Consider the following 12,075-nt stretch of genomic DNA (forward strand, 5'->3'; position numbering starts at 1 on the left):
TTCCTTTGGATCATAAGCTCCTGTGCACAAGACCTGTGTTTCTACCTTTTCTTATCTTTTTTATGATTTTTCCAGCACTGCAGAATATTTTGCTACTATATGAATAATGATAAAAATGTTTTCATTGCTGTGGATCCTTACTACATTTTTGGCTGCCTCAGCCTTGATTTTTGAAGGGTTATGTGACCTAAAGTAGATGTAAGCTCAATCATTTAAATATTAAACGATCTTCAATATGTCAATGCCATTTTAAAAGTCATTTTCAATATTTTAAAGTCTGCAGCTTTCATTAAAATAATCCCTGGTGAGCCTGCCATGAAGGTCCTTGTTCAGACACTTCATGGTATTGGGTGACAACACTCTGTCCCTGTCTCTCAATTGTCCTTCTGTGCTGTCACCCTGTCACATGCAGACCCAGTCAAGAATACAAGTTGTTGTGCGGATGCACATTGCACAGGCACGGTCCCCTGTTATCAGTATCAGGAAACAGAATGGAAATGCAATGCATTCATCAGTGTAGGACATGGGAATAGAAATGTCTGCACAGAGGCTGCAGGAGATCAGTAGGGTAGAGATGCAAAAATGGATGAAAAAGTGTAAAACAAGCATTTTATTGATAAAAAATGGCAATTGTCTATGATAGACAGTGCTTTAGCTAATTATATGTCAATCAGTGTGACTTTCTGTTCCAGGAGCTCCGCAGAAAGCTGTATCTCATTATCTCCTAGCGCTACAGCTGCGTCCAAATCACCATGTGGCCATGCTGAACCTCGGCCGCCTTTACCGATCTCTGAACCAAAATAGGGAGGCTGAGAAGTGGTACAAAAAGTAAGGCACCTTCTGGGTTTGGGGGGGGGGATCTTTAACTCAAACATATTGGTGTTGATTCACTAAAGGAATTAGGAATCCTCAATCAAGAAAATTGTAGCTGCTTTTATTTTAAATACCCAATCATGTGTAGATGAAATAAACGGGATTATGCTTTTGCATGATTGGATAATACAAATGAATCTTTACTGAATGTATTTATTAACTCCTTTAGTAAATCAGCCTCATTATACCAGCTCAGCTGTTGTCTAATGTCTATGGTAAAGACATACATCCATAATATTTTGCACATAGGTAGATTCTGCTGGGCTATTTGATTTGCTGGCTTCTAGTATATCTTGAAGGCTAAACCCGATCATAGATGGATGGAATCTTGGCTGGTTCAGCAGGGAACGGTCGAGGTTCAATCCACCTATGAGCAGGCTGGTTTTACTGAAGTCATCCATCGATCCACTTCAATATGACCAGCCTGTTGGATTTTTTTCATGCAATCACTGCCAGCGGCTATAGCTGCCAGCAGTGATCATTGTGTTATGCTGGCATGGAAGGCTAGCAGCTGGCAGAACACAATAGTGCTTCAGGAGGGATTACCCTGTGAACATTGACTGTGTTGAGCAATTTTCTTTCCTTTCACCCAAAAATTGCATAATCTATGGGCTGCTAAGTCACTAAAATGTTCCTGCCCCATTTTGGTGCTGCCCACTTTGGTGTGAGTTGTTCCCACCCACCTCAGGGTGTACATGCCCACTCCAGAGCTTTCCCAGTCCTCCTGTTGCATTGTCCATAATTATTAACAAGTGATTCTCCTATGATTAGGCAAATACAAATTTGCAATTCATTTTTATGATTCAATCATGAAATTTAGTGAACTAGTGAAGGTATCCTCTGCACCCCTTGGCAGTCTAATAATTAAGCTCCTTTTATTTAGCAACATGGGTCCCAGTCCCTCTCCTGCTCAAGGTGAATGTTAGCTCCCACTTATTGGAAAATAGGCAACACAGTCTTAGGGATATGTTATGTTGTCATGATGTCAGTTAAAAAAAATGATAATGGGTGTGAGAGCCACTGCTCATTGCATGCAAAGAGTGAACCAGAAAGGGTGTAAGGGTCCTCTCACACGGGCATTCCGTTTTTTTCAACAGTTCAGTGACGTTTTTTTCAAAGAAAAAAAGGATCAGTTTACATCCGTTTTTCATCAGTTTACATCCGTTTTTCATCAGTTTACCTGTTTTTTTTATCAGTTTTTCATCCATGTACATGCGTTTTACATCCATTTATGTCAGTTTTGTCCATTTACATCCATTTTTGTCCGTTCCAGGGTTTTTTTACGGAAGGAAAATAGGGTTTTCTTCCATTAAAAAAACCTATGGTAATGGATACAGAGATTAATGGAAGTAAATGGATGATCATCTGTTTACATCCACTAGTCCATAGAAATACATGGGTGTCTGTTTTTCATCCATAAACGGACAGATGAAAAACGGACATACGGGAACGCACGTGTGAAAGAGGCCTAAAAGTACTTCCTTACTTCGCAGTCAGATCCCTAAACATCTGATTGCTGTGGATTCATCTTATTGGCTTCAAATCTGACTCACTCCTTACTGTCCATAATATGAGATGAAAATACAGTACGGAAATGTTATCCTCTTTGCTTATTCTTGGAAAGCATTGATATCACCTCTGATATCACTGAAAGCTAGTAAAGTCAGTTGTGTCACATTACCTATATTAAAAATAAAATAAGTGTAAAGATATATGGGTTTTCCTTCTGTGTCTTGACCAGGGCTTTACAGATATCTCGGGACATTGATGTCATCACCCCTCTTGGAGCCCTGTATTATAATACAGGGAAATATGACGAGGCCTTACGTCTGTATAAAGAGGCAGTGGGACTTCACCAAGAGAATGTCCTATTACGACTGTCACTGGTAAGTGCTTAGGATAGTATCTGGAAGGGGTCCCTGAACATATTTAAAGTACGCGCACAGAAGATGGATCGCTTTTTTATGTATCTAGCTCCATTGAACATCTGAAGGTTTATTATTATTCAGAGGTGATTTTCTCTGTTATGTGCAAACTTCTTAAAGGAGAAGTTTGATCTGCTTATGTTTTGCCTTCTCTGGTTCCTCCCTGTCCCCCTTCATCAGCATGCTACTGATTTTTTTGTAAATAAAACTTGTTTTCAGTTCATAACTTATTTCAAACCCAGTGATGTCTTCACTGGGTCTCTGTGCTTGACTGCAATGCAGGTAGACCATGGTTAGTAGGAGGGACAGGCTAGGTGATGTAGATCATGGTTGGTAGGAGGGAAAGGCTAGGTGATGTAGATCATGGTTGGTAGGAGGGACAGGCTAGGTGATGTAGATCATGGTTGGTAGGAGGGATAGGCTAGGTGATGTAGATCATGGTTAGTAGGAGGGACAGGCTAGGTGATGTAGATCATGGTTGGTAGGAGGGAAAGGCTATGTGATGTAGACCATAATTGCTAGGAGGGACAGGCTAGGTGATTTAGATTATGGTTGGTAGGAGGGAAAGGCTAGGTGATGTAGACCATGGTTGGTAGGAGGGAAAGGCTAGGTGATGTAGATCATGGTTGGTAGGAAGGACAGGCTAGGTGATGTAGACCATGGTTGGTAGGAGGGAAAGGCTAGGTGATGTAGATCATGGTTGGTAGAAAGGACAGGCTAGGTGATGTAAATCATGGTTGTTAGGAGGGAAAGGCTAGGTGATGTAGATCATGGTTGGTAGGAAGGACAGGCTAGGTGATGTAGATCATGGTTGGTAGGAAGGACAGGCTAGGTGATGTAGATCATGGTTGGTAGGAAGGACAGGCTAGGTGATGTAGATCATGGTTGGTAGGAAGGACAGGCTAGGTGATGTAGATCATGGTTGGTAGGAGGGACAGGCTAGGTGATATAGATCATGGTTGGTAAGAGGGACAGGCTATGTGATGTACAAAGCTTCCTGAAAACATCACAGCAGTCTGCCTCAGTACTCCTCCCAAGAGCCTTCAATCCTGGTGTAAGCAGGCATTAGGCATATAACTAAATGCCTTGCTAGGTGAATATCAGTCTGGAAGAGTGGGTAGGCGGTATTTGCATGCATACTAGCCTAAATAATACCCACATTAGATACTGAACCTACAAACAACAGAAATCCAAAAGAAAAGGGAGGGTCAGGGACAGTCAGCTAGAGAGATGGATAATGCTGGAAGTCCTCCAGCAAGGAAATGAAGTTAGCTCCATTTTACTTGCTGCAGCTTCTAATAAACACTGTGAGAAGCTCACTGTGTGCAGTCATGCACAGTTTCAATTTCAGTCCAAGAAAGGTGCCTGTACAATTGTCCAAGACTTGAGGGAAGGCTTAAAAGTACTACACAGTCCAGTCAAAAACCCACAGAGAAGGAAAACATTATCAAATCTTACCTAATCTAAAGAGTCTTGTGATTCCTCCTCTAGTACCCCTCTCTTCACTTTTAATACTGCTGCTAGGTTTGGTGGCCAGACTAAGAAAAATAAAGCTGCTTTCACATTTTGCCCTGGTTCACACCAGTGCATTTTTTAGTGCTTTTTGCAAAAACGTAGTGCAGTCCATTTAATATGGTTTCCTATGGGCTATGTTCACATGTATGCCTTTTTGAGCTGCTGCATTTGCAGAAAGAGTCAGGGACTATTTTTAAAGCAGTGTTTTTCTACATTAGAGAGGTTGCTGTAGTGTGTTTTTGCCACGTTTTGTGTTTTTTTTTTTCTGCCCAGCAGCAAGCAAAATTTCCAATTTAACAAACAAAAGCTGAAAAAAAAAACAACAAAAAAACAAAATGCGGCAAAAACATCCATGTAAAATTGCAAAGCACAATGCAAACAGCATTATAAAATGGATAAAAAGCAAAAAGCATAGGTGTGAACTAGAGATGAGCGAATTATTCAAAAATTTGATTCGGGTGATTCGCCGAATTTGAGGAAGAAATTCGATTCGATGCGAATTTATTCGCTACGAATTCAACTTATAAAAAGGGTTTCTAGGCTTCAGAGAGCCTTTAAATTAGTGCAGAACACTGTACCTTTAATTTAAATGCCCTTGGAGATGAGGAAGGAGAAGGAGAAGGATGAGAAGAAGGAGAAGGATGAGAAGAAGGAGAAGGAGAAGGATGAGAAGAAGGAGAAGGATGAGAAGAAGGAGAAGGATGAGAAGAAGGAGAAGGATGAGAAGAAGGAGAAGGATGAGAAGAAGGAGAAGGAGAAGGATGAGAAGAAGGAGAAGGATGAGAAGAAGGAGAAGGAGAAGGATGAGAAGAAGGAGAAGGAGAAGGATGAGAAGAAGGAGAAGGATGAGAAGAAGGAGAAGGATGAGAAGAAGGAGAAGGATGAGAAGAAGGATGAGAAGAAGGAGAAGGATGAGAAGAAGGATGAGAAGAAGGAGAAAGATGAGAAGAAGAAGGATGAGAAGAAGAAGAAGGATGAGAAGAAGGAGAAGGATGAGAAGAAGAAGAAGGATGAGAAGAAGAAGAAGGATGAGAAGAAGAAGAAGGATGAGAAGAAGAAGAAGGATGAGAAGAAGGAGAAGGATGAGAAGAAGAAGAAGGATGAGAAGAAGAAGAAGGATGAGAAGAAGGAGAAGGATGAGAAGAAGGAGAAGGATGAGAAGAAGAAGGATGAGAAGAAGAAGGATGAGAAGAAGGAGAAGGATGAGAAGAAGGAGAAGGATGAGAAGAAGAAAAAGATGAGAAGAAGAAGAAGGATGAGAAGAAGGAGAATTCCAAGCCGGCAAAAAGTGTATCTGCAGAGCTCCGCTATTTCTTAGCGGAGCTCTGCAGATACACTTAGCGGAGCTCTGCAGATACACTTAGCGGAGCTCTGCAGATACACTTTTTGCCGGCTTGGAATTCTTCTTACTTTCATCCTACTTCTTCTTCTTCTTCTTCTTCTTCTTCATCCTCAGAAGAAGAAGAAGAGGATGAGGATGAAGAAGAAGAAGAAGAAGTAGGATGAAAATTAGAAGAATTCCAAGCCGGCAAAAAGTGTATCTGCAGAGCTCCGCTAAGTGTATCTGCAGAGCTCCGCTATTTCTGACAGTTCTCTGACATTCACTCCATACAGCGGTTGAAACATTGTATCTATTTGTTTCCATAAATGGAAACAAATAGATACAATGTTTCAACCGCTGTATGGAGTGAATGTCAGAGAACTGTCAGAAATAGGCTATTTCTGACAGTTCTCTGACATTCACTCCTCAACCGCTGTGTGGAGTGAATGTCAGAGAACTGTCAGAAATAGCCTATTTCTGACAGTTCTCTGACATTCACTCCATACAGCGGTTGAAATATTGTATCTATTTGTTTCCATAAATGGAAACAAATAGATACAATGTTTCAACCGCTGAGCTCTGCAGATACACTTAGCGGAGCTCTGCAGATACACTTAGCGGAGCTCTGCAGATACACTTTTTGCCGGCTTGGAATTCTTCTTATTTTCATCCTACTTCTTCTTCTTCTTCATCCTCATCCTCAGAAGAAGAAGAAGAGGATGAGGATGAGGATGAAGAGGAAGAAGAAGAAGAAGAAGAAGAAGTAGGATGAAAATAAGAAGAATTCCAAGCCGGCAAAAAGTGTATCTGCAGAGCTCCTCTATTCTGCAGATACACTTAGAGGAGCTCTGCAGATACACTTTTTGCCGGCTTGGAATTCTTCTTATTTTCATCCTACTTCTTCTTCTTCTTCTTCTTCATCTTCATCCTCATCCTCAGAAGAAGAAGAAGAGGATGAGGATGAAGAAGTAGGATGAAAATAAGAAGAATTCCAAGCTGGCAAAAAGTGTATCTGCAGAGCTCCGCTAAGTGTATCTGCAGAGCTCCGCTATTTCTGACAGTTCTCTGACATTCACTCCATACAGCGGTTGAAACATTGTATCTATTTGTTTCCATTTATGGAAACAAATAGATACAATGTTTCAACCGCTGTATGGAGTGAATGTCAGAGAACTGTCAGAAATAGGCTATTTCTGACAGTTCTCTGACATTCACTCCATACAGCGGTTGAGGAGTGAATGTCAGAGAACTGTCAGAAATAGCCTATTTCTGACAGTTCTCTGACATTCACTCCATACAGCGGTTGAAACATTGTATCTATTTGTTTCCATAAATGGAAACAAATAGATACAATGTTTCAACCGCTGTATGGAGTGAATGTCAGAGAACTGTCAGAAATAGCGGAGCTCTGCAGATACACTTAGCGGAGCTCTGCAGATACACTTTTTGCTGGCTTGGAATTCTTATTTTCTTCCTACTTCTTCTTCTTCTTCTTCATCCTCATCCTCATCCTCTTCTTCTTCTTCTGAGGATGAGGATGAAGAAGAAGAAGAAGTAGGATGAAAATAAGAAGAATTCCAAGCCGGCAAAAAGTGTATCTGCAGAGCTCCTCTATTCTGCAGATACACTTAGAGGAGCTCTGCAGATACACTTTTTGCCGGCTTGGAATTCCTCTTATTTTCATCCTACTTCTTCTTCTTCTTCTTCTTCATCCTCATCCTCAGAAGAAGAAGAGGATGAGGATGAGGATGAAGAAGAAGAAGTAGGATGAAAATAAGAAGAATTCCAAGCCGGCAAAAAGTGTATCTGCAGAGCTCCTCTATTTCTGACAGTTCTATGTCAGAGAACTGTCAGAAATAGAGGAGCTCTGCAGATACACTTTTTGCCGGCTTGGAATTCTTCTTATTTTCATCCTACTTCTTCTTCTTCTTCATCCTCATCCTCATCCTCTTCTTCCGAGGATGAGGATGAAGAAGAAGAAGAAGAAGAAGAAGAAGTAGGATGAAAATAAGAAGAATTCCAAACCGGCAAAAAGTGTATCTGCAGAGCTCCTCTAAGTGTATCTGCAGAATGTATGGAGTGAATGTCAGAGAACTGTCAGAAATAGCCTATTTCTGACAGTTCTCTGACATTCACTCCATACAGCGGTTGAAACATTGTATCTATTTGTTTCCATAAATGGAAACAAATAGATACAATGTTTCAACCGCTGTATGGAGTGAATGTCAGAGAACTGTCAGAAATAGCGGAGCTCTGCAGATACACTTAGCGGAGCTCTGCAGATACACTTTTTGCCGGCTTGGAATTCTTCTTATTTTCATCCTACTTCTTCTTCTTCTTCTTCATCCTCATCCTCATCCTCAGAAGAAGAAGAAGAGGATGAGGATGAAGAAGAAAAAGAAGTAGGATGAAAAGAAGAATGAAAAGAAGAAGAAGAATGAAAAGAAGAAGAAGAAGAATGAAAAGAAGAATGAGAAGAATGAAAAGATTCTTCTTCTTTTCATTCTTCTTTTCATTCTTCTTCTTCTTTTCATTCTTCTTCTTCTTCTTTTCATTCTTCTTTTCATTCTTCTTTTCATTCTTCTCATTATTCTTTTCATTCTTCTCATTCTTCTTTTCATTCTTCTTCTCATTCTTCTTCTCATTCTTCTTCTTCTTCTTTTCATTCTTCTTTTCATTCTTCTCATTCTTCTTTTCATTCTTCTTTTCATTCTTCTTCTCATTCTTCTTTTCATTCTTCTTCTTTTCATTCTTCTTTTCATTCATTCTTCTTCTTCTTTTCATTCTTCTTCTTCTTCTTTTCATTCTTCTTTTCATTCTTCTTTTCATTCTTCTCATTCTTCTCATTCTTCTTTTCATTCTTCTTCTCATTCTTCTTCTTCTTTTCATTCTTCTTTTCATTCTTCTCATTCTTCTTTTCATTCTTCTTTTCATTGTTCTTCTCATTCTTCTTCTTCTTTTCATTCTTCTTTTCATTCTTCTTCTCATTCTTCTTTTCATGAAGAAGAAAAGAAGAATGAAAAGAAGAATGAAAAGAAGAAGAAGAAGAATGAAAAGAAGAATGAGAAGAAGAATGAAAAGAAGAATGAAAAGAAGAAGAAGAATGAAAAGAAGAAGAAGAATGAAAAGAAGAATGAAAAGAAGAAGAAGAATGAAAAGAAGAAAAATGAAAAGAAGAATGAAAAGAAGAAGAAGAATGAAAAGAAGAAGAAGAAGAATGAAAAGAAGAATGAAAAGAAGAATGAGAAGAATGAAAAGATTCTTCTTCTTTTCATTCTTCTTTTCATTCTTCTTCTTCTTTTCATTCTTCTTCTTCTTCTTTTCATTCTTCTTTTCATTCTTCTCATTCTTCTTTTCATTCTTCTCATTCTTCTTCTCATTCTTCTTTTCATTCTTCTTCTCATTCTTCTTTTCATTCTTCTTCTTCTTTTCATTCTTCTTTTCATTCTTCTTATTCTTCTTTTCATTCTTCTTTTCATTCTTCTTCTCATTCTTCTTTTCATGAAGAAGAAAAGAAGAATGAAAAGAATGAAAAGAAGAATGAAAAGAAGAAGAATGAAAAGAAGAATGAGAAGAAGAATGAAAAGAAGAATGAAAAGAAGAATGAGAAGAATGAAAAGAAGAAGAATAAGAATGAAAAGAAGAAGAAGAATGAAAAGAAGAATGAAAAGAAGAAGAATGAAAAGAAGAAGAAGAAGAATGAAAAGAAGAATGAAAAGAAGAAGAAGAATGAAAAGAAGAAGAAGAAGAATGAAAAGAAGAATGAGAAGAATGAAAAGAAGAAGAATGAAAAGAAGAATGAAAAGAAGAAGAAGAATGAAAAGAAGAAGAAGAATGAAAAGAAGAATGAAAAGAAGAAGAAGAATGAAAAGAAGAAGAAGAAGAATGAAAAGAAGAATGAAAAGAAGAATGAGAAGAATGAAAAGATTCTTCTTCTTCTTCTTTTCATTCTTCTTTTCATTCTTCTTCTTCTTTTCATTCTTCTTTTCATTCTTCTCATTCTTCTTTTCATTCTTCTCATTCTTCTTCTCATTCTTCTTCTTCTTTTCATTCTTCTTTTCATTCTTCTTCTCATTCTTCTTTTCATGAAGAAGAAAAGAAGAATGAGAAGAATGAAAAGAAGAATGAAAAGAAGAAGAAGAATGAAAAGAAGAATGAGAAGAATGAAAAAAAGAATGAAAAGAAGAATGAGAAGAATGAAAAGAAGAATGAAAAGAAGAAGTATTCCAGTACAGCAAAAAGTGTATCTGCAGAGAGCTCCGCTATTTCTGACAGTTCTCTGACAGTTCCTTCACATGTACAGCGGTTGAAACATTGTATCTATTTATTTCCGAATAAAAACATCTGTATCCTAAATGGAAACAAATAGATACAATGTTTCAACCGCTGTACATTTGAAGGAACTGTCAGAGAACTGTCAGAAATAGCGGAGCTCTCTGCAGGGACACTTTTGCCGGCTGATCGGGAAAAATCCGATTCGCGCACCCGAATTATGCAAATATTCGGATTCGACGCGAATCGAATTTTTCCTGAAATTCGAAACGAATTCCACTTCGCCTGGTTCGATTCGCTCATCTCTAGTGTGAACCAAGCCTTTCTCCTGCTGCCCTAGACACTGTCCACATTTCTTTTAGTGAATATTACCCCATTTTAAACTTTCTTAATATTTTCTATATAATTAATTTTTTCTCAGTATTGCTACTGTTCATGTTCCTTTTGCATGCTTTGCATTTTCTAATCCATTATGTATTTTATCTAGCTTTGGATCTGTTTTTCTTCTCCTTCTCTGATGTCCACTTTGCCCTGCAGGCCCAAGTCCAGGCAGTGATGGGTCAGTCAAATGAGGCAGAGACTCTAACTCACCGTATAGCAGCAGATGCACCAGACTGTATAGAGTGTTATCGTCTCCTATCTGCCATCTACAGCAAGCAGGAGAAATATATCAAGGTACTCTTATGTGACATTTAGTCCCTTAGAATTGATAAAATCAGTCAGGACAGCCAGTCAGTTCCCCAACCGAACAAAGAACCCACTACCAGCATCAAGATTCCCTGAAACCAAAAGATATAGGCCTTGACTTTGCTTTGACTTGCCATGGCAACAATCCCCATCATCTCCGGTTTCCTCCCACACTCCAAAGACATGCTGGTAGGTTAATTGGATCCTGTCTAAATTGGCCCTAGTATGTGTATGTATGAATGTGAGTTAGGGACCTTAGATTGTACACCCCTTGAGGGTTAGGGACTGATGTGCACAATATATGTGAAACACTGTGTAAATTGATGGCGCTATATAAGTACCTGTAATAAATAAAAATAAATAAATCTCACCATTTAGTTAGACATATAAGTGGCCAAGAGTGAGGTAATCAGTGGTTTGAAGTTAGAGCAAAGTTCAGGACTACACACACAGTTGTGTTGCTGAATTTGAGGGATCTCCAGCTACACAGACATGATCTGGACACAAGATATAGTAGTTAGCGATCCGTGCACAACTCAGCATTTGTGTTCTGGTACTCAAGAGATATAGTTTAAAGAAGCATCCATATTTTAGGAGGAAGTTATTAATGTCTCTAACCGATGAGAAAGACAGACAACTCTAACCAGAAAAACTAATTTACAGCCGTTCAGATGGATTATCCACTCCCAGTCTACAGTGACAGACAAACAACAAATCCTAGCATTCATGTAATCCCAGATACAACAGTCCCATATAGGTGTGTTCCATAAACATGAATACTTGACTCAGAGTGTATCTGTACCCAAAATATTTTTGGATGAACTTGTTTTAGAACCCCTGGCAAGCTTTACTGCTATCCAAAGGTATATTAGAGAGATGCCCGCTCTCTTCCTACTCTGAGGACAACCTTTTACCAGAGAATAAGCCAGAGAAAATATGTTCAGCAGGAAACAGACCACAATAAAAGGCTGTGGTCATGAAAGGCTTGAAGCGCTGCTCCAAGCAGAGGCTATAATCCTTCCCTACCGGTATCTATGAAGCGGGAGCAGGCATCCATTCACATAATCCAGAAGTGCTGCATGTAAGGTGTGAGATGCCACTCTAAACTGGACCCTGTGCTCTTGGAATATGTTAGTTTATATGGCCTCAGCCAGTGCCGTTCTGGCCATGGGCACTAACACATTTCCTCCTGCCCATCAGGGCTTGGTCACAGAGGTGAGAGATACAAGCAGGACAGAGACTTATATTAGCCTAATTGGCCATGAAAACGTGTTTTCATGGCCACTGAGCACAGGGTCCGGTTAGAGTGGCGTCTCACCCCTTAGATACAATTAAAGGCTGTGTTAACTGACAACTGAAGTGCCACACTGTGGTATTCAAATCCAGATACAAATTGACTTTAAGGACAGTTTTTTGAAAACCCAACACATTTTAAAGGCTGCAGCTCTGCTCCCTTCATCAGGGATTAAGAAAATGAAACAA

The 12,075-nt window shown here is 39.1% G+C and overlaps 1 protein-coding gene across 2 annotated transcripts in view; it reads left to right on the forward strand.

Annotated features, from left to right (window-relative positions):
- The window catches only part of TMTC1 (transmembrane O-mannosyltransferase targeting cadherins 1), a 74,768-nt gene that overhangs the window by 48,115 nt on the left and 14,578 nt on the right, over positions 1-12,075 (forward strand). For both annotated transcript variants that reach the window (XM_089671735.1, XM_089671736.1), the window contains exons 15-17: positions 693-828; positions 2,615-2,759; positions 10,444-10,581. In XM_089671735.1, coding sequence (XP_089527861.1) covers positions 693-828; positions 2,615-2,759; positions 10,444-10,581 — 419 coding nt within the window. The remainder of the gene's footprint in view (positions 1-692; positions 829-2,614; positions 2,760-10,443; positions 10,582-12,075) is intronic.

The sequence above is a fragment of the Staurois parvus genome, unplaced genomic scaffold, assembly GCF_062004578.1.
Source record: "Staurois parvus isolate SC_StPar_1 unplaced genomic scaffold, SC_StPar_1.0 ptg000114l, whole genome shotgun sequence".
Lineage (NCBI taxonomy): Eukaryota > Metazoa > Chordata > Amphibia > Anura > Ranidae > Staurois > Staurois parvus.